At 36.0% G+C, this 22,899-nt stretch overlaps 1 protein-coding gene across 1 annotated transcript in view; it reads right to left on the bottom strand.

The window, feature by feature from the left end:
• Nucleotides 1-22,406, bottom strand: part of LOC113120877 (ryanodine receptor 3) — a 72,303-nt gene extending 49,897 nt beyond the window's left edge. The window contains 11 exon segments of the mRNA XM_074559974.1: nt 1,054-1,210; nt 1,556-1,630; nt 1,709-1,802; nt 2,118-2,217; nt 4,030-4,142; nt 4,616-4,694; nt 5,047-5,121; nt 6,774-6,794; nt 7,620-7,718; nt 9,851-9,970; nt 22,272-22,406. Coding sequence (XP_074416075.1) covers nt 1,054-1,210; nt 1,556-1,630; nt 1,709-1,802; nt 2,118-2,217; nt 4,030-4,142; nt 4,616-4,694; nt 5,047-5,121; nt 6,774-6,794; nt 7,620-7,718; nt 9,851-9,970; nt 22,272-22,319 — 981 coding nt within the window. The 5' untranslated portion in view covers nt 22,320-22,406.
• Between the last annotated feature and the right edge of the window lie 493 nt (nt 22,407-22,899).

Here is a 22,899-nt window from a genome sequence, read left to right as displayed (position 1 = left end):
AGTAATATTGCACTGAGGATTAGTAATAGGGAAACAGATGTAGCAATTACAGACTCTAATCTCTGACTAGCAGGGCTACAATCTAATCAAGCCAATTTGTCCAAATGATGATGCGGTGTAGCTATGAACGTCATTGATTCGTCTGATTTACTGATTAATTAAATTTAAGGAATGTTACTTATTCGGTACAAGTTAAGCTGAGTCATAATGTTGATTAGCGGAAAGAAAAATAAGGATAAGGCATTTACAGTGGACATTTCTGGGGGAAATTTAACAACAAAGACGTGAAGCTTACACTAGTGACAAATAAATATACTAAGATACATTTGATATACATTTATTTCATGCTAAGTATACTACAAATACATTTACATATTTATTTACTCTATAAAAACCTGCAATTGTACTTTTGGTATAATAAGCTGGTATACTTAAAGTCTACTAAATTGGAACAACAAATGTTGTGCTTAATGCACTTTAATTGTGCTTAAGTAGTGCAGAGGTCCAACTGTATGTATAAACATATATAAGTATATTTAATTATATTTGATTGTGCTAAAGTGGAACTAAGTATAATTCAGGTCCAATTTATTATTCAAAGACCATACAATCCTAATCAACAGAGACATTAAAACAAATTTTAGATTTAATAATAATAAATATGCATTGTGCACAAGTAACACTCAAAATAAAGTTTGATTATATATATTTTTTTACGTTATGAGCAGTAAGTCAGTAAATATGTTAATAGATCTGAACTATGCTTAGTATGAAATTAATTTATTATATATTTATACTTTTTTAAACTTTTTTACTAGAGTATAATTTCATAAAATATTAAAACTGGATGCAACTTTTTACAGAATTTTTTTTTATACTTTGTCTCCACTATTGAAATGGTGGGTACTTTAACATTTAATAATGGCCCATTCCCTTCAGTGTAACCCAATCAGATTAGGTTGTGGTAAACAACATTACGCTGCACATGCTGTTGGTTGAGTATAACTTATATTTCTTTCATCTGTAGACAACTTTAAAATAAATGGATCAAACCTTGCTTGACCGGAAACAGAAGGCTGTTGCAGTGGTGTCAGACTTCTCTCTGTCCAGCAGTATCAGGCCATTGTCCTCTGTCTGGCCCAGGTAGTGACCAGTGGAGAGATGGCGGAGGCGGAAGGGCTGACCCCATCTGATGTGACTCCCGCTCCAGCTACAATTCAAGAAAAAGACTCCCCTGTGAGTATGCATCTTTTTAATTTTTCCACACAATCCATTAAATAAGAGTTGTTAACCATTTTAATGCTTGAACAATCGATAATCCTTTGCAGAAGAATAGGAAACTTTTCAATTTTCTAACAGTCATGGATTAGATGCACTGCTCACTGACCTGACTTTGAACTACCCTTTTGTGCATAATTGGAAAAGACAGCAAAGGCACAACCAAGTCTGGGTCATCAAAAATTTACTGCAGTTCACTGCAACCCAAAGTGTGTGTGTGTGTGTGTGTGTGTGTGTGTGCGTGCACAGAAGAAGGTAAGTAAGTATTTGATTTCACCTTATCCGAAGAGGCTCCAGTCTCCATAAAGACCTGGCCTTGGACCCTCCTTTGCCAGTCTCATAGTTCACCACTCTATAGGAAATAATGTCACAATGTCATGTCATATCAATAGATCGAGCGATAGAATGACAGATAGATTCATTGATTCACCTCTGTTGCTCTAGGCTTTGCTCGGATCCTGGTATGGTGAGGCTCTCGTCGTGCCCATGGAACAAGCGTATCACATGCCCACCCAGAAGAAATCCTACAGAGACAAGGGAACAGTGAGACCATTCCTAATATCAATTGAGCGGTTGCACTTTATTTTACAGTACGTGTGCTAACTTGTACTTATAGTGTACTTACAGTGTATTTATCTAAGAAAGTTCTGGTAATACAAGGTAAATACATGGGGTAGGGTTAGGTTCAGGGTTAGTACCTAGTTATTACATAGTTATTGTAATTACTATAATAAGTACATAGTATGTACATGAGGAACAGGACTGTAAAATAAAGTGCTATCAATTGAGCTCTTAAAATAGTACAGCAAGACAAAAGAAGTGTTGACTTTTGAACTCACCCACTTCCATGTTGCTTCTGGAGCAGGTAGGCTGAACGTTCCACAATGTTTGCATGAATGAAGCATCCACTTGAATACTTCCATTGGAGATGGAGAGGTGCTACAAAAGAGGGAAAGACACAAGAGTTTTATCAAACTACCTATGCTTGTGTGTTTTTGATTGAATTAACTTGTAGAATCTAAAAAAGAGGAAGGCAGTGATTAAGGGAGACAGGGAGAAATAGATATAGCAAAGCAGAACAGGAAGAGAGATACTGGCATGTGGCCTTGATGTTGCTAGCCTGTCTGTGTTGTCAGCAGCTGAGTTACAAATCTGTTTTTAAAAGATTACTGTCTAGAAAACAAACAGCGACTGTCTTTCCCAGGACTACAGACACTAACTCTGCATGAGCAGCTCTGGAAACTGTTCCAAGAGACTTCAGTTAATTCATACTGTAGCTGGACCTAAACATTGCAACGGACCTAAACAAACTGGGATTCCGTTATCCAAATTACATACTGGCTTTCAGGGGTTTGAACTATTTCTGATACTTTTAATCAGCACTCTTTCATTGATCAAAAGAGACTGTAAAGACATTTACATAGCTATCAATATTTCGATTTCAAATAAACTGTTAGTTTGAACTTTCTATTCATCAAATCCTAAAAAATCTACCAAGGTTTCCACAAAAATATTAAGCAGCACAACTGTTTTCAAAATTGATATGAATACATTTTTTATTTATTCTTATTTTTATTTTATTTTATTATTATAAAAAAAAAAATATCAGCAAATCAGCATTTTAGAATTTATTCTGAAGGATCGTGTGACACTAAAGACTGGAGTAAAAGATCCTGAATATTCACCTTTAACACCACAAGAATAAACAACATTTTAAAATGCATTAAAATACAGAAGAGCTATTTGAAAAAGCTGTGCACAGAAGTATATTTCATAAGAATACAAACAATTTTGTTAAAAACTTTGTTAGGGGATTTAGACCCCTCCAAGTTACCCATAATTTGCACATGGTCAGTCAAATATAATCCTATATTTCTGAAAAGTCTGCCTATTTGTCCATTCTCCACAAGTACATCTATTGGAAGGCTGAGCACGTCACCATGACAACTTACTTGATTAAACCTGATGGTCTCCCTCTGTATGAAAGAGGTATAACTGTCAGCACATATGGCGAAGCACAAATGAAATTATAATGAGATATTATGGAAGAACTTTTTCTTTTCATTTTTTTTCTTCTAGAGACAACCAGTATATGTTCAATTTGCATTGCTTAATGTTAAAAGTTCATCTGAGAAATTCTAAACGCTGACTGTGGGGGACTGAATCCATTAAAGGAATAGATCAGCCAAAATTTTCCACACTACGGCAGTTTGTAAGGACTACCTAAACCTGTCAAGCTCCCAAAAGTATGAAAACTCATTAAACATCAATAAACAACATTAAAGCTGCAGTCGGTAACTTTTGACGCTCTAGCGGTTAATAAACAGAACTGCTTGAGTGTTGCGGAAGAACATCGTAGCCGGAACTACTTCTCTCTGTTTATGTCTATGAAGAATCACAAAGGTACTGGATTACTCCGCCGCGGTACCCCCGAAGCAATCTAAAATAGTCCGAATATAAACGCTTATTATAGGTGTACCCTAGTGATTCAGGAAAGGCTAAAAACACGTTTTGGAAAATGGATTCATGGTGTACTCGCTTATTATATAAATTTTGTATACTTTGAACACAAAAAAAAGTTACAGACCGCAGCTCTGATTGGTTGTTTCTTACCACTCCCGGTCCGTAACTTTTTTTTAACACATGAGTTTGATGGACTATTTATACTGTGTTTTAGTGGAGCTTGAAATCATGCTCACTATGACTTGGTATTGTATGGAAATTGCTTCATTGCACACACCAGATACTCACCAGGTACCTCTCAGAGGACACACTGACCAAGATGAGGTCATCTCCAATGCGCACCTTCTCACCCTCTGACCTCTGCTTGGATGCCGGGTGAATTGTCCACCAACAAGCTTCCCCTTTAATAGTACAAATCATCAGTAAGAGGAAACTCCTCAAATGTAAATAAAAAAGACAGATTATCAATGTCCAACAGCTGTTAAAAAATCCAATCAACCTTTGACATTGATGAACTGAATTCACCTTTCTGATGTTTACAACCTTAGATGTTGATACCGATATTCATGTGACACAATACACAAAAATAGTAAGATATCTATGTTTAATTTTGGATCTCTTTTCAAAGCTTGGGAAGTAGTCCTAGCACTGCATCTGTTAACTACAGTTCAAATGTCACAGTTTTATAAAATAATTAAAAACGTTTAATAAATGAAAAAGTTTGCCTTGGAAAATACATTGAAATAAGATTAAGATTAAGTACTAAAATTACTAAAACTGAAAAAAAATAAAAAAATAAAAGTAAAATGAAAATATCAAAATAAAAGCTGTTTCAAAATATGAATAAATACTAAAATAGCACTGTTGTTGATACCAGTTGAATCCTCTTGAAGGCCAACATCAAAAGACAGTTTGTCTGTCAGAGACCTGGAAGTCTTTAGGCATGTTAGGTACTATGGAAAAACAAAGAAACAAGATTAAATTCTACTAACAAATTATGATAAATAAGGTTCCCTAAACTTCAGCACTGCATCACTGGTAAAGACCCCCAGAAGACCAAGTTCAGTAAGCTTCAAGCTCTATACAGTATTTAATGTTTATTGATAAAATAAAAACATAATTATCCCATTAAAACATAAGCTGTCCTGTCATTCATGATGTTAAACCATTTTCACTCCTCCCCATATACCCCAAATATTCTGTAGGGAGTCAGTGATCATGAAGCTGATGTGTTTTAGCCGTAAGCTGTGACAGGCTGCCTAATCCTTCTCCCCACAGGGTTCAATTTGTGTATCGCATTCTCACCATTCCACTGAAGGAATGCCTAAGGAGGATGGCGTGACCGTAGAGCAGTGTCCGATGTCCACCGCCCTGTGCTGCCTACACAAGAGAGAGTACAATGTTGTTAGCAACTCAAGGCAAGGGTTCAGAGACGTGGACAGAACGTTCACTGTTAAAATAAAGAGTCACTGAATCAGAAACATTGGCACTGGGAAGAACATGCTGGACGGATGTTAAAGGGAAATTTCTCATTCATTTGTTTGAACGAGAACTAAATTTCGTTGTTGTACCGTAGATGAGGAAATGTTAGGAGTGTGTGGAAAAAAAAGGACCACAAGAAAGAGAGGAACAGAGTAATATACTTACCCGTCTTATAAGCCTCTGAGTGCATAGGGAAAAAAGATGTTTCTCTTAATTAAAAAATATCACAATATCTGACTGTTTCATCTGAACTTCTCAATGATAGTCTAAAAACGTATGACTTTGACAAAGAGGAAAGTTAAAACTTGTGTTCCCTACTCCCAGCTGCTGCTGTAAGAGTATGCCTGCTGTCTTGCTGAAACATCAGATGATAAACTACAGTCCTTGGCTGAGTCACTGTGATATTGCACAGTTAGCTGCACATTTAACCAGAAACTGACACTTCTAGACAGTTTCAAGTTGACAGCCTAGTAAAAATGGCAAGATCTTTGGACTGCTGATAAAAAAAGATCCCATAGAAACCATCCTGATGTAAAAAAAAAAAAAAAAAAAAAAAAAAATGTTTACACAACATATATACAGTATGTTATTTTTTTCTTCAGAATTCTTTGAAGAATAGATGTTCAAAGGAACAGCATTTACTTTAAATAAAAAAAATTTGAAACAATGCTAAAGTCAATTTCGATCTGACTTTAAACATTTGAATGGTAGCATATATTACACTCTGAAGGTAGCATGGTATACTAAAAAAAAGAAGTGAAACATAAAAAAAAAAAGTGAACTTTATGGCACATATCAAGAAGCATTCATTCTGGAATCAACATTCCAGATCATTTCCTCCTCATTGGTACTCCTGAAATTTGAGAGTGTTAGAGTCCAAATGCAAGAAGAAACAGATCACATCTCAAACTACACATAATCAACACAAAAAAGGCATTAAAAAGAGAATTAATTAAATAAATGACACACATCCATAGGAATTTTTACAGTGAAGTACTGTATAATGCTTCTCCAACAGAACTCTTTCTCTCCTAGACATTAATGTTAGCGCAACAGATACACAGCACCGGGCCAATAAAATGTATGCTGTTGCAATCTCATTTCAAAATATCGAGCATGCCATTTTGTACTGAAGGGAGGGCAAATAAAGCATTCCAATGGCCCCGTTCAGAACATGCTTAGCCAGTAGATTTTATTCTGGGCTTTGCATAATTAAGGGCCACTAGGTTCTAGGTTTGACAAGTTAATTCATCTTCTTTGGGCTACAGGAACATTTTCACACTCTCAATCATAACATAAAAATGGAAAGAGGGAGACAAGCCTGAGATAAAGGAGAGAAACCTTGATTTTCTGACAGGGTTAGCACTTGTGAACTGTATTAGTTGGGTAATGCCACGAGTTAAGGCACACTTAAAATCCAGTTTAGTTAAAGAAGTGGTTGGGATGCTTAAAAAGGAGCAGTAGGTATAATTATGTGAGTAAAATATATTTTTTACATATATCCGATTGACATTCATGCATACTTTTTGGTCAACAAATTGTGAACATACCCATTGCTCATGATCAGGATTCTTGCAACGATGAACAAAAATACAGATATGATTAAAAAAGGCAGTTGGAAATCCCTCGCCACTTTGGCGCATTCAATTCATTATGTCTTACCAAATTAATTAATTAAACCCACTCTTGCTACTGTTTTTAGAAATCAAAATCAAATATTTATATTGGTTGGATACTAGATATAATGAACTGAATGATGCCCATAAGCAAAAAACACTTGAAATAACTTCGCTAAAATATATATTGTGCATTTCATTAAAAAAAAAAAAAACAGGATTATGAAACAAAATAATAATAATTTGGCCTTCTACAGGCAACTGAAAGCATAATAGACATGGAGCGGTAAAATTAGTCTATGCAAAGCAGAAGGTGAGGTACTATACTATCACAGAAATGAAAAAAGATGACAATATTTGATCCATTTATGACAATACATACCTCACCTGCATTTGTTAGTAAGTAGATGTTTAAATGATTAAGGGATAACGGATTTGCATTACTATCATGTTGAAAATCTAAAGCAATTGGAATAACATCCAATTCATAAAACTGTCCAAATCAGATCTGCTAGTGTGAATTCTGGTTTTCTAATATCAGTGTCATCATTCTTGATTACTTACTTGGTCATATAGAATGCAGATGAACTAGAGTCAATGGAGTATAGTTTTATATACACACTCTGTATATACACTGTCTTTCCATGATAGTGCACTATTATATTTCCCTATTGACATTTGAATGCACTCAAAAGTAAAAGATTTTGAAGTATACTTCTATAGGTCTAGATATATTCAGTATAGTAAGTACCCTGTAATGACTGTGATTTGTTTACTTACCCCTTCACCGCTCTGCCCAGCAAGCATCTCCTGCAGGGCCCGCACTGAGAGCGACTGCTCCAGCACAAAGTTGCAGATGCATAGGTCAGGAGGAAAATACTGTGAAGAGATATTGTGGGTGTAGTTGTTTATTTGTATTTTGATTATGGATAAAGTCAGATAATTGGTACAGTGTTTATGTTTACAGGTTAAAGCCCTTCATTAGTCCCAAATAGATGTTCTGTTTTCAATATGTGCTCATTAGGATTAGCTTGAGAGGCCAGTAAGGATTAACATTAGCAAGTGGTGAGCTCCACCTTTGGTCTAGAGACGTCTACTCCCACCCTGCATCTGTTTATCAGGCTGCTATTTAAAGCCCCCTGACTGTCTGATTCAGCTATCCTGAGAAAGTGAACATTCTGTCACCTTCTGATAACATATAGAGTCTGAATCACGTACAGTCTCACTGAGCGTATACTTTAAAAGCACTTTCCTACTTAACTCTTCCTTTGTGTTGAGAAATAAGAGAAACCAGCCATGACTTAAGGTGACCAGTGCCCTTTTAAGTTTTCGGTAACACTTTAGAATAAGGTTCCATTAGTTAATGTTAGTTAACTACTTTCGTTAACATGAACTAAGCAAGAACAATCCTTCTACAGCATTTATAAGTCTTAGTTCATGTTAATTTCAACATTTACTAATGCATTATTTAAATCAAAAGTTGTGCTTGTTAACATTAGTTAATGCACTGTGAATTACCATGAACTAACAATGAATAACTGTATTTTCATTAACTAACATTAACGAAGATGAATAAATACAGTAATAAATGTATTATTCATTGTTTGTTCATGTTAATTAATACATTAACTAACATTAACTAATGGAACCTTATTCTAAAGTGTTACCAAGTTTTCATATGACATGTGAGTGGGGAAAATGTGCTAAGCAGAGTGACAGGTGCCTCTGGGGAAAGTCATCTGCAGCCATAAAATACAAAAAAAAAATAATAATAATACTATAGAAGTATTACGTCTCAGTCAGGTTAGAAATTCCTCTACACATCCCCATTCGAAGAAATGCAACTCACACATTATATGATACCCTAGAAACTATTTTTATACATATTTTTTTATTTTTTTTATAAGTTAATACATAGTAATTATAATTATAGTAATACATATAATATGTGTAACATATATATATATATATATATATATATATATATATATATATATACACAAAACCCTAACCCTATTCATTGTCATTAAAATATTATTATTAAATAATTATAAAATGCATTATTTTATTGTAGAATTGTGTGTGTGTGTGTGCGCGTGTGTGTGTGCGTGCATGTGTGTGTGTGTGTGTGTGTGCGTGCATGTGTGTGTAATAATTTATAAATCTTAAAATCCACACTGAGCACTTAATTGGCCCCTATATGAACACTGCACACATGAGACTCAACAATAAAAACTTAATGACCTTGATTATGACCCATATATATGAACCCTTACCCCTATATATGCTTCACATAAAAAACCTTTCTATTTATAGTTTGAAATATGCATCTGAGAGACCAGAGAGATGGTAAAGCATGATGGTAAATGCTGACAGTTTTATATTCTACGTACGTCACTCAGGCAATTACAGCAGATGTCTCAGTGTCACTCAGGGTTATCCATTATGCATTGCACGTGAATCCATAAGGATTCATTTATAGATTTTTATGAAGAAGACCAATACTTTATATGATAATAGAAAGATTATCATCATTATCCACCTTCATTTTTACAATGTATGAAGAAGGTCAGTCTCGGTAGATACACCGCACATTACCACAGAGATGCCCACACATCTTCTAGTGCCTTTCCTCCTAATGCATAGAAAATATGTTGCAGAGCACTAGGATCACTTGCTGTTGCTATGGTTTTCAACTACATGAATCTCTTGCCATTAATTTGATGTACTTCTAGAGGACAACATATCAAAGGCAAATATGTATAAGTCTCCCTGCTTCAAGTATTTTTAATCACGCAATTTTCTTAACCCATAAAGAGGTACAGTGTTTAAAGTATTCCTTAATCAGCATACTTTAAAAAAAACATACTGTGTAATATTAAAATTATGCACTCGTATATTGTAGATCTCTAAAGCTGTTTTCTAAATTCAATTTCTGCCTTGGGGGATGTGTGGAAAGGTTCAGGGATATTGAAGCAGTGATTAGTTTCTCAGAACACATGAGGCTTTACCTTCGCCTCTGATGTGGGCTCTAGATAACACAGGCGATTTCCGAGTCCCTCTGCTGTAAGACAGAATTTGCGATTCTCCTTCTGTATGGCGGCGACACACTGCAGTACCACCTCATCATCCTGTCAAGACAAAAACAATGAAATAAATGAATGCTTAAAAACACTCCAAGCATTTTCATTCAATCCAGTCCTAAAAACTTAGCAAAACATAAAGCCGAAGTGTGTCATTTCTGTGAAACCAACATCACCAAACTGATATTAAAATAAGGTCTGTTTTCAAACAGGTTTCCAGGCCACTCCCCCTACCTGCTATTGGCCAGCCAAAGTAATAATACTGCCCCAAACTCACACCATTGGACGAGCCATTGTTGCTGTGTCAGGTTTATTGAGAAGCTTAAAAGGAGCATTTTTTTGATAGTGGAAAAATACACATTTCAGTTACACAATGTTTAACAGCTGCCATGCTGATAGCAAAAATGGCTATCAATAGCTAAACGTGAAATATATAATAAAATTGCTACAAATAAAATAACTACAGATACAAAAAAAAAAAAAAACACGTGAAAATGCTGAACTTCTGTCAGGTCATAATAAGTTTAAATTTATTAATGAGGTAACAGCTAAATTACCTCAAAACTGTCACTGGAGGAAAGGAAGAAAAGTGAAGACACGTATGTCATTAAAATCCACATTCAATCTCTGTACATCCTTATTCTCTCTGAGGAGGAAAATATTGATTTCTGTCTCATTTGTGTTTCCTCTTCTTGTGCTCCAGCTCACGTGTAACATTAATCCAAGCGGATGGTTGCCATGATTCTGATGAACACCATCAGAGCTTTAACAATTCCTTAACACAGTCACAATGTGTAAGTTCATATTTTATATTTTATTCATAAGGTTTACGATGCGGTAATGAGATGACAGGTAGCATTCCAGCATTCTGAATAGACATATAATAGCCTGTGTGTATTTGGGCTTGAGTTATGCTAATTAATATTGGTTGTCTGGCTCTGTTGTCTAAGCTATGCTAAAACTGAAGAATGACAACAGGAACTCTGTTACTCTGACAGTAAAGCAGTCGGGCACCTAGTAACATATTACAGATGCCAAACCAACCACTGATGTAAACAAATAAGTCTACATTACCTTACATTAAACTCTGTATGTTAATCAGTTTAATCCCCACCTAAAAGCATTATTGCATATACCATTAAAAGATTTGAGGTCAGTAAGATTTTTTTTTTAAACAATAAATGATCAATGAAAAATAAAATGCATACATTGATGAAATATACAAACATCGCTAAAATCTACAGTATATGTGGTATATGTTGGTCCAGATGGGCCCTATCTTTGGAATGAGTTTCCCTTGTCTACTCCTGACAATGTCAGATTCTCCTATCACCAATACATCTTCTCGGATACGTTTGTGAAGAACGTTTTCCTGCCAGTGAATGCATGAGGCGGATCAAGTCCCCAAAGTTTTTGCTGTAACTCTCAGGATGGCACTGGTAAATGCTCATTCAATAACTAATAAAACTCTTGTTCTGAATGATATTGTTAAAACCAAGGAGCTGAATTTTTTTTTGTTTATGACTGAAACCTAGCAGAGAAATTTGGAAAATGCTCCTCTTAAGGAAATTTGTCCAAAGGATTATACATTTATTATTCTGCCTAGACTTTCAGGCCGTGATGGAAGACTTGCTGCTGAGTTTAGAAAATGATTTTTTTTTGGATGGTAAATGTTGGGACTTTTTGAATTGCAAGTTGGTCGTACAGATCCCTTTTAGTGTATTTTAAGTTATCGTCATCCTGGCCAAAACAGCTGCTTCTTAGATATATCTAGTGATTTTGTTATCATCTATTTACTAAAATTGTGATTGTTGGTGACTTCAACATTCATATTGATGATGTTTCTAATTTTAAAAAAAATGTTTTAATTACACTAAGGATGTCCCGATTTTTGCCCTCGAGTCCGAGTCATTTGATTTTCAGCATCTACCAATAACAAGTCCCGATCCGATACTCTATAATACATAAAAAAAGAATAAAGAAGAGCGAAAAAACAGATCCGGGATGTTCAATAAATTACATTTTGAAATATATTCAAATAGATAACAGCTATTTTTAAATAGGCTAGTAAAAATATTTCAACATTTTACTGTTTTGCTGTACTTTGGATCAAATAAATGCAGACTTGGTGAACAGAAGAGACTTCTTTAAACAAAATTAACAAGCTTACTGTTCAAAAACTTAAATTTTTCTCTAATTTTTAGCTTTTAATTGGCTTAAAAATCTATAACTGCTGGACAACAACAAATAATAATGATTTGTTTATATACTACAAACACTGTTTATCACATAATAAGGCAGAATAGTTTGTAAACTGTAATAAATGCTATGTCAATCAGCACTGCATTGTTCATATAATTTATTTATTACCTGCTGGAGATGACTTGAAAAACCATATATTGTCGTAATCGTATATCAATTCGAAACTCTTCCAAAAGTTTCCTGTTTTCATACAGCTGGATGCTTTTGTCCATATTAGGAATTTCCTGATATGTCTTTCTGCGCGAGAGCGCCCTCTGGCTTCGAGTATGAATGAAACGCACACTGCAGGAGTGTTTAGCGCTCCGTGATGTACATCTCGCCTTATTCTGGGTCTTGTATCTTTGAGTTTAAATCTATATTTATTTACACCTTTATTATATATATCCGAGTTAGGGGCATCGGACTGTGGGTAAAACCAGTACTGATTACCGGGGCCCCAAAGGAAGAGAGGGCCCTTGAAAAGTGCAGCGCAGATATAGCATAGGGCTCTAGTGTTATGATTTTTGCCTAGATCGTGAGCAGTCCCAAAAACTGCTACTGCATATCAGTGGATGCAAATCATAACTGGGGTGCATTTGGGTGCATTTTTATTTGGTGATTCTACTGGAACAGAGAACAGACCACATAGCAGATTTGTTTGTAGCATACTGACATTATATGCAAATAAGTTTGAATCAAGTAAATTTTCTGAATGGAGCTGAAATGCATGTACTGCATCTAAATTGAAGCCTACAAAACTGACAAACAAATTGCCAGCAATTTCCAAATTGTTCTGGCCCCATTTAGTCCCTCATAACCTGAAACAAATGTGTTCAGTGCTCGCCTATTCACTTAAAAGTATCGGTCTTGTATTTGACTTTAAATAATAATCCATAGATCAGTCAAGGCTGCTGAGCAAGGACAGCTTGAGATCCTGAGATAGATCTCTTCACAGTGGAAAAAAACCCAAGCCAAACTGTTAATGCCGGATCCAATTCCAACTGATGAACCCTTTTATATAGGTTACTGCTGCAAACTGATCAAATCAAAGGATATGTATTTTGTTGTTGTTGTTTTTCTGTTTTTTTTCCAAGTAGTGAAAGTTCTAGTATTGTTTTTATCACTGACAGGACTAAGACAATTCTTTTTTTTAATATTCATTTGTGTACCACAGAAGAAGTCAAGTCATAAAGGTTTGGCACGACATGTAGGTGAGTATATTTACACAAGTAGAAGATGAAGTATTCCTTTACCATTTGGCATAATATCATTGTAACAATAAAAACTCCATAATTATGGGAAGAAGGTGGCGGGAACCGGCAGACAATCAAACTGAAGCTTTTAATCATCAAAATAAACACAAAACAGTGCGGCAGCCCCTCGCAGACGAATGCCGTTCACAAACAAAATTAAAACACAAAATAAATCCAGGCCTGGTCCTCTCTCGTCCTTCACTGTCGTCGCTCCTGTTTTATATCCTTCCATCTCCTCTGTGGGACTCGAGACCGGTTGGTCGAGCAGGTGTCGCTCATTTCCAATCACTCCACCGGCCTCGCTCCATTCCCACGCCTCTCGGCCCCGCTCCACTCGCCACAATCATGTTCAATAGTACAACTGTGCAACACATCGATGCAATATTCCAAATCAAACCGATTTGTTAAATTGCATACATGCTGTCACAAATTCTGTGCACTTTGCACATAAAACACATGCATATAGGTATATCTGTGCTTTGGGTAATATATTCTGCAAATATTCTGTTTACTTACATATTCAGTTGATTTATTTTTGGCAAAAAAGACCATTCTGATTCTCAATAATACACAGCGTTAGTATAAGTGAGACAAATGTTTGTGTTTGGGTTAACAGTGATCTGCAGATGTATGCATGTATCTATATTTACAATACAGCATTATACACTAATGCAGTGGAGTGGACTTTATCTAAAAGAGGAGATCTTCCTTTTCTTAGGTCCCACCTAGATCCCCTGCCAAGGAATCTGGTGAATCTGCAGCAAAGTGATCCGGGGGGGAGCCGCAAAGCCATCTGCAAAACAGCTAAGGGGCAGAGTCACAGTCTATCTATAGGGGTATTGCGTGTTTAAGGATGCGGGGGGTGGGGTGCGTCCGCTCCGAATCACAAGGGCAAAAACCAGAACTGTCCAAAGTCTCTGTTATGTGTCCATATTCTGTACGCATGACTGCCTGGACCTTCTGCCAAACCAATCTGTGCCTGACAGACCGACCCTATTCAAGCCAACGTGGCTGTGAATTTAAACACAGGTGCAGCAGAGTAATATGGGTCGCTCCACCCCCCTTCAACATGCTCCGTTTGTGTCTTTAAGGACATGAACAGGTGTGGGTGTGTGGCCTGAAGACTTCAGAGGCTGTAACCCGAGAGGTCCTGATGTGCTCTGGTGCCAAATAAATGCTCACGACTCACCCAGCCCTGTCACTGACATGAACTTGAGAAAAGGGGAACACACAAAATTGCCCCTCCCACAATGCTATTTTGAAATGTACGCAAATGCTCAGTCAGCCCAGGTCTCGAACACTGCAGAATTTTTCAGTCGTCTGAAATACATAATAAATCATTTTAAGTACAGTGTTGTCTACAATTCTGAGGCCACTAGGGAAGTTTTTTTTTTAATTAAAAGCAAATTTTATATTAACAGCATAACAATTTGAGTGAAAATGTACATGCTTATTTAATGAGTAATCTGACGTTTAATTTTGACTAAAATATATATATATATATGTACACAGTACAGACACACACACACACATATAGCCTCAACATTTCTCACATTATATCGCAGTTTATTCACTATATTTTAGAAAATGGTAAAACAATATGACAAGAACTCAGAGTTAAACTGTCAGAAAAAAATCATATTGATAATGTTAGATAAATTTGATAGAAAGATATGTTATGGATCACAATCAACAAAAACCTACCCAGCTGTTAAGTTTACATACACATTTGGATAATACCAATTTAGGTCAACCAATTACAAGCAATGTTTATTTTTGTTCAGTCTGTGGTGTAAAAAGGTTGCACTGGCAATTCAAGAAAAAACACTTAAACTAAACATGGTCAAGTCAAAGTGTTTGAATAATTTTTTGATCCCACATTTTACTGCTAGTCCACTGTATGAAGAATTTTGGTGTATAACATGTCACTTTTCACTTTATTTTGCAATCCTCACTTACATTTATGAATAAGAAAAATATAAAGAAAAAAAAAAATATATATATATATATCTGGTGTTTGATTCATTTTGGTTTGACTGTATATACTGTATGTATGTATGTATATATATATATATATATATATATATATATATATATATATATATATATATATATATTGAGAGAGAGAGAGAGAGAGGGAGAGAGAGAGAGAGAGATTTAATATACAATAACAAATATAGCAGTTTTTTTATATATATTTTAGACTACTTCAGACTTCACACTCCACTGACAACTTGTCAATATAAAAAGAACAATTTAGAGCATTCCGTGACTCTCACCTAAAGTGGGAGTTTGAAGAGATGGTTCTTTGTCTTTTCCTCATCTCAGCTAATCTCTAATCCCTTAAATAACTAAAATTTATTGCCAGATACTGCACTTTACCAAGCAGGTGGCTCACGCTCCTGTATGTGACAGCTTAATGAGATGGTTGAATGAGCCCGCATCTTTATCACCTCCATATCTGCATCCGGTTAACTTGCAAAATCCTTCAATAATGCTCTATAAAAAATATGCTCACCTTGAACTAAAAGTAGGAAAAAGCTACAAAGGATTTCTCAAACTTTTAAAGGCCGCTGAACTGCTGACAAACACCCATTCAGGAGAAGCCCATAGCCAATTATGTTATTTTATTAGTTTTTTATGAATAATTAATTTATAATTAAGTTGTGAATCTGTTGAAATATGAAAGGAGAGAATAAATAGACAGTATGGGGAAGCCCTCTGAACTCTAATCACACTGCTTGCTATGGTCTTATAATATGATTTTTCATTTACAATTCAAGAATTTTCAACAGAGCCTTTGGCTATCTGAGACTGAGAAACGCTAATACAGAAGCGCTGTGTGCAAGAATCACTTTTTGTGCTCTATAAAATCCATGTCTAACTATGGATGAATGATACTAATTTAATGTATCTAATTTCACACTTCAAACTGATTTCATTGCAGAGACAAAGAGGTTATTAATTGAAATTAGAGTTTGAGATCTTTGTAGGTGATCAGACTATCGAAGAGCCAGCATCTTTTACATAAGATTCGAAGTTACAAAGAAAAACTGAAACACAAGAGGCCATTCTGAGAAAATTGATTAAAAATGCAAAAGCCTTTTTCACCAGTGCTGTCAAGCATCCTTACAGAGACGTTTCCCTCTTGACTCCTTGAGTGACACTATCCACATATATGCTATGATGTAAAAAAAAAAAAAAAAAAAAAAAAGGAGTCTGAGAGCACTGCTAAAAATGTGATTGGGTCACGGAGACAAGCTTCAGGGTGTTTGAGACCGAGAGGCAAGAATTGTGCCTTCTGCTACAGCCAAATTACAAATTGTATTACTCTGCAGTCTAGGCTCACTTAGCATGCATACTGCTGGGAAAAATAGCCTCACACAATAGAAAATGGCTTGCATGCATGCCTGAGTGACCTCCATCTACACTAACAAATGAATTCAGAGACTCCCAGTAGACAGAGATATCTCTGGATGAGGATAAAATACTGATGCATCAAATGAGGTTTGGTCAGAAAAGAACAATTAATTTATGCTAGGGGTGCACAATAAATATCAGCCGATAATTAATTCGCATCTCGTCAATAAAGCCGGTTATCTAATCAGTGGAAAATTACATCAGGTGTGTGATTTCACACAGAGCAGCTGTTTCTACACAGAGCGGTTGTTAACTGACAAGCTGCGCAAATTCATGTTCATTATCAGTGTGGAATTGCAAGTATAGGTCTCTGCAGGAAAGTAATGGGAGTTACCAGATCAGAGTGTTTTTAGACCATGATACCTGATTGGTTGACATCATAGTGATGGTAGGTTTAGCGGTAGGGTTAGTTAAGGGGGATCATTTTGATTGGGGGGATCATTTTGATTGCAGTTAAGGGGGATCATTTTGATTGCATCATTTAAAAACACCCACAAGGTCATAAACGCCCACTTTTGCTCTGCAGAGACCTAAGTCTCTGGAATTGTGCAGCTTGTCAGTTGAAATCATGCACCTGATGGAATTTACCACTGGTTATAAAACCGGCTTTAATGACTAGATGCACAGTAATTATCGGCCGATATTTATCCTGGACCCCTAATTTATGCACTGGGAAAGATCCCAAATGTCCTCATTTGCTCACCTTCATGTTGTTATAAATGCCTTTCCAGTCACTTTAATTCAATTTAATACATCCCAGCCTAATTGAAGAATCACATATTTCTCAAAAAGATAAATAATATATAAATCTTACTGACCCCAAAATTTTGACTTTTTGAAAAGCACTGTATTTCAGAATATTTTTTCAAAAAATACTTTTTGTGTTTTAGAGAAAAAAAGAAAGTCAAGAAGGTGAATAAATATTACAGAAATTTCATTTACGTGTGAACTATCCCTTTAAGATCTTGCTTTTGTGCTTCCTCTGACCAGTTGTGCTTTTGAGTAAGCTTTCAGCTCCTGAGGTCCCAAAGGCCATCTCACTGCCATGAGGCCCATATGTCAGACAAGCAAAAGCTATCCCACATATGTGCTGACTTTGCTGAGACAAGAATTCCTGTGTAATCTCACTAAAACTAATTGCCTCAAGTGGATTTTATAACTGTTAACGAGCTCAACCTATGCAACCATGGAATCCTGTCATATGAACAATACACTAAACATGCTCTACAAATGTAAAGTAAAATAAACACCCACACAAACACACTTGTGTCTGAGCGCCTGTGTTGTCCTATAGCACAGATGGCTGGTTCCCTTTGGGATCAACCAATGCCACAGGCCACAACAAAAGCAGTGACATCAGTCTGGGTTTAATTAATCTTAAGGAAGCTCAATGAGCTGAGGTGGCCACATAAAGCTCATAGACCACAGACGAGTCACTCATCAGCAGCCTTACACAAACAGCACAGAAACGCGCGCACACACGATTCAATTCACGTATTGCGGATTTCATTTGTGGCCCAAAGCTCTGTGATTTACATTTTACCTGGGCGCCTCTCATTACTCACAGTCACTGAAGCTATCAACACTCAGCACAGCCTCCGTGATGGTGGAATAGTGAAAGCAGATCAGCACAAAACGCTTTCGAATCTCCACTTCAATTTGCTGATCAAAGATACACATGCTAAGACCTGTCAAAACAGCCCGGTGTGCTACAAGTGTACTACTGTAAATTAAAGGTTATCTCTAGAAGATGTTTCCTAAACTGAAATTTTTTGAAGAAGCAAGAATTAACACACAAAATGTAACACAATGCTGCGCGTTCAAAAATGATGTGCAAAATACAATTCTACAATACAATTATTATTACAGTTTCGCCAAACAATTGATTATACATTTACATTGTGAAATACAATATAAGAGAGAGATCTTATGCCTACTCTTCATGCATAGATGATCAATAGCTGCAACAGATCTTTGAATGACATTCAGGGTGCATGAATAACTCTTATGTCAGCATATATTTCCTGATACCCACAGTGTCTTATGCGTCAGTGCAATAAAAATGAACAAGTAAATGGCAGCCCATGAGGAGAAGTTATGCAATTTACTCTTTTAGGGATAATTCAGCTTGTTTAATGTGAATATGCATATTCTCTATAAACATTTGTTGTACTCAAGAAACATAGCATGGAAAACAATATGACAGCGTTAAATCAAATTCAGTAAATAACAAATGTTTGTTTAAATGATTGCAAGGTAGTGAAACAGTACATTACTATGCAGAAAACAATCAACCATGAATAACAAACATAATTACAAATTATTTTCCAATCCCATTTACTTTTCATATACTATTTTGTTAGCATAGCTGTAATGTATCATTTCTTGCTCTGTTTTAAATTATGTTTTAAGCATGTTAACTGATTTCTAACAGCTCCTTCTTCTTCTTCTAAGCAATGTTTTATTTTTCTTGCTTTAAGCATGGCCTCCTGCCTAGGTTTAATGCTCACTATAAAATTAATACTGAAGTCCTCTGAGGCCATTTTACTGTAGTCACAGAGAAAAAACGCAAAGTCAAATTGACAGTTTATAGCTAATATATTACAATGCAGCCATCATTATACAGGTATTCAACCAATCAATGACATTGCCACAATCAAGCTTTCCAGAGCACTGTGTAGTAAGATGATGATATGTTATACTAATCTAGATTTGCAGTACTCTTTGCAGTTTTTTTTTAAAAATATTTTAGCACATGTTGTGGCAGTAGTTGACTTTAAAATACAATACTGTGCAAATAAAAACGGTGTTGAAACATCAGTGGCCTACTTTGGTAAACTAGCTGATGCAATAACCTATGGAGCAGGAGCCCGAGAACTGTGTGCGTATGTGCGGTGGAAGTATTAACTTTTAAGAGGCTAAATTTAAACCCTGGAATGCAAAAGACTTCCAGAACAACATAAACTCCAAATAAGCCTAGTGCTACTGTACTGGCGAACTCTACATCTGGATTTATAGAAGTGTGTTTAAACAACACTGTCAAGTTCCATAAGACCAACACTGCACATTGGACGCCGATATTTTTTTGCCATTTTTCTAAAGAGAGCTGCTAAGTCTTAAGTCTGGGTCACTGTGAAACTATGTTTTTAGTTTTGTTTTTAATATTTACATTTACAATAAATTCTATGTTTTGCCTTGGGTGCTTACTCTACACTTATTTTATATAACTTGATTATATGATGCCCACTATTGATGTGCATCAGAGTAAATTGCCTTGATTGTCTGAGCCACCTTTCTGATTAAATAACAAATGATTTTCTACTCACTAAACAAAAAGAAGCCCAGTCAAATGAATAACATCTGGATGCATATAAAATGCCCAGTAACTGGAGTGTGAAAACCATGTGACTGTGCAGTCACCCAACAGCAAAGACAGAATTGGGATACCTTTCACAGAGGTCTAGGGTGCACTAATGTCCGCTATTTAGTGAGACTGTAACCTTCACTGCCAGAGTTCTCACTCTAACGCTTTAACAGGAAAGTGAGATGTCACACACCTGCTTAATGCAAAATGCTATAACAGACCGCAATAAATTGGTGTGATAGATGTCTTCATCAAGACAACAACTCAATATATATATTTTACACTCTTTTTTAGATATCTAACTGGGGTACCCAAAAGCTTAAGGCACTGTTCTCCAACCAAATCTGTGACTTGTCTCAATAATCAGCTGTTCCATTAGATGTCATGGGGCATCTAATGTGTTAGGGTTGCTCTGTTCCTGCTCAAATTTCTCTATAAAAATTTCATGCTGGATAAAATTCAGACTAAATTATTCCTGCTCAGAGCCACTTTGGCCCTGAATATTGAAATATACAGAAGTATTTTTTGTAAATGCATTCATGCCACCTCTGAGCAGCATGTGCAAAGATACCAAAATGCCAATTCAGAAGCACTTCTATAGCACCTGTAAATTTGGCAATAGTTCTGGAATCTGTACATAGCTATACAGGTAACTTTGTCTATTGATTATGCTTATCAGATTATTTTTGTAAATGTTTTTGCTTAGCCTTGTCACTGATAATCACAAAGGCTGGTACAACACCCCATCTAGACACCCAGTGTGTATGCAAAATATCCTATTTATCAACAGCTTGCAATTTAAGATGTTAGCTGCTGAAATTGAAAATGTGATTTTTACAAATTGTAGTGAAAAAATTATAAATAAAATAATTAAGTATTAATCATAATAAAGTATTAATTGCTTTGTAAATAATACACTATGCATGTCCATAATACACTATTACAGTAGCCACAATATGGTAGAGTGAATGACTTTTAAAAAGCTAGAGTCACCTCAAATCAAACTTGCTAAAAATGATATTTGCACTATATTGTAAATTGGTGTAGAATATAGAGCAGACGTACAGTAGGCAACATAGGACAGACCAACAGTACTTGCAGACATGAGGAGATGGTGAGATTTGTGACTATCCCAGCAAGTTCGGGATGTTTGCAATTTTAAGTCTCTTTTGTTCAGATAATTGCAGAAAAATCTAAAAATCATAATGAAAAAAATGCTGCTTGGATCCTTCATGAGTGTAGGCTACATGAATACCTTAATAATAGGTTAAGGAGACCACACAACACCATTACCCAACTGCCTCTACATTTTCATAACTAACTCCAGTGTGACAGTAATTCACACCACGGTGTCATATCCTATCATATCATTTACACAGGTAACTGCCATGCGCCATGGCATCTATGTAACCAATCTGCGTCTAACCACCGAAATAGAAAAGTCCTAAAGAAGGTGAGAGGACCGTATCAGATGTAATCGCGTATAGAAGAACACACAAACAAGTCACTTCTTTATGGAATGAAAAATACTGCAGAATTATGCTCGGCAAACAGCGCACGAGCGCCAACTGGATGTATTTACTAATCGCGCGCTCAGTAAAGCGTTGGAGACTATTACAACAAACACTAAAAAATATTTGTGCCTTCTTAGACAGACATGCACATCACACTTTGCAAAAAATAACAATAATAATAATTAAAAGTGGCATAAACATAATTTGTCCTTGCACCTGCCTGATGCTCATTTAATTCCCATTCACGCGCGTCGACTACAGGTGCATCGCGAGCGCAAACTCGCACCTGACTCAAGTTCCAAATAAGGGAATAATACTCTAAATAGCAGCTAATAAGACATCTTGCTATTTTATATGCGTAAGGATGCCGAATAAATCAATTTGACCACCAAGAGAAGCCAAGCAGCGTTGCTTTAAACCCGGTGTACGAGCCAACATTTTTGATGTCTCAGCAGCATTGCACTGTCTTTATCGTAATTAATCATCAAGAATGCGCCAAAAAAAAAAAAAAAAAACATATTGCATTTGAAAATGTAAAAAACGGTGTTTTTACTTACAGTTCGTAAGAACTGAACCTCATCTTCCCCTTCTCCACCTTCGGCCATGGCTGTAGAAGAGCCTGCCTAGACTCTGAAGCCACCACTGACAGCAGGCAGCGGAGCGGTGCTTCTCCTGCCCTGCCGATATTAGCATAGCGCTCCATCCACAGCCATATAGGGGAGAGCGGGGCATGCCCACTGCCGCTGCTGTCACTCACTCGATCTCACTGACAGTGGGGCACCATCAAGAGGACGATCGTCTGCATCAACAACGATGCTTCTATCAAATGGAAAATATGAGTGGGTTAAGTCAGCATGTAAGAAGACTCTACTGCAATATTAAACGTCTTACAAACAGGCTTAACTGGTTAAATGTGAGAAGGAAGGACGCTGAAAAGGATGCTTTTTGGCTTAATTAAAGGCACTGGGAAAGTGTTATACACACACAGCAGAAATAACAGAAATAATTGCATTTTACTTGGTTATTATGACCATGAAAAAGACTGAAACTAACAGTCTAATGTTATTTCTAATAGATAAAAGCAGTGGAGCTCTTTATAAACTAATTTATAATTTCTGATGTAGCCTAAACTGTGATTACTGTTTTAGCCTATGTCATATTGGCAAAACATTACTAAAAACAGTA

Source organism: Carassius auratus, chromosome 20 (genome assembly GCF_003368295.1).
Source record: "Carassius auratus strain Wakin chromosome 20, ASM336829v1, whole genome shotgun sequence".
Classification (NCBI taxonomy): Eukaryota; Metazoa; Chordata; class Actinopteri; order Cypriniformes; family Cyprinidae; genus Carassius; species Carassius auratus.
The sequence above is the reverse complement of the archived record's forward strand: the minus strand, read 5'-3'. Positions and strand labels throughout refer to the sequence as shown.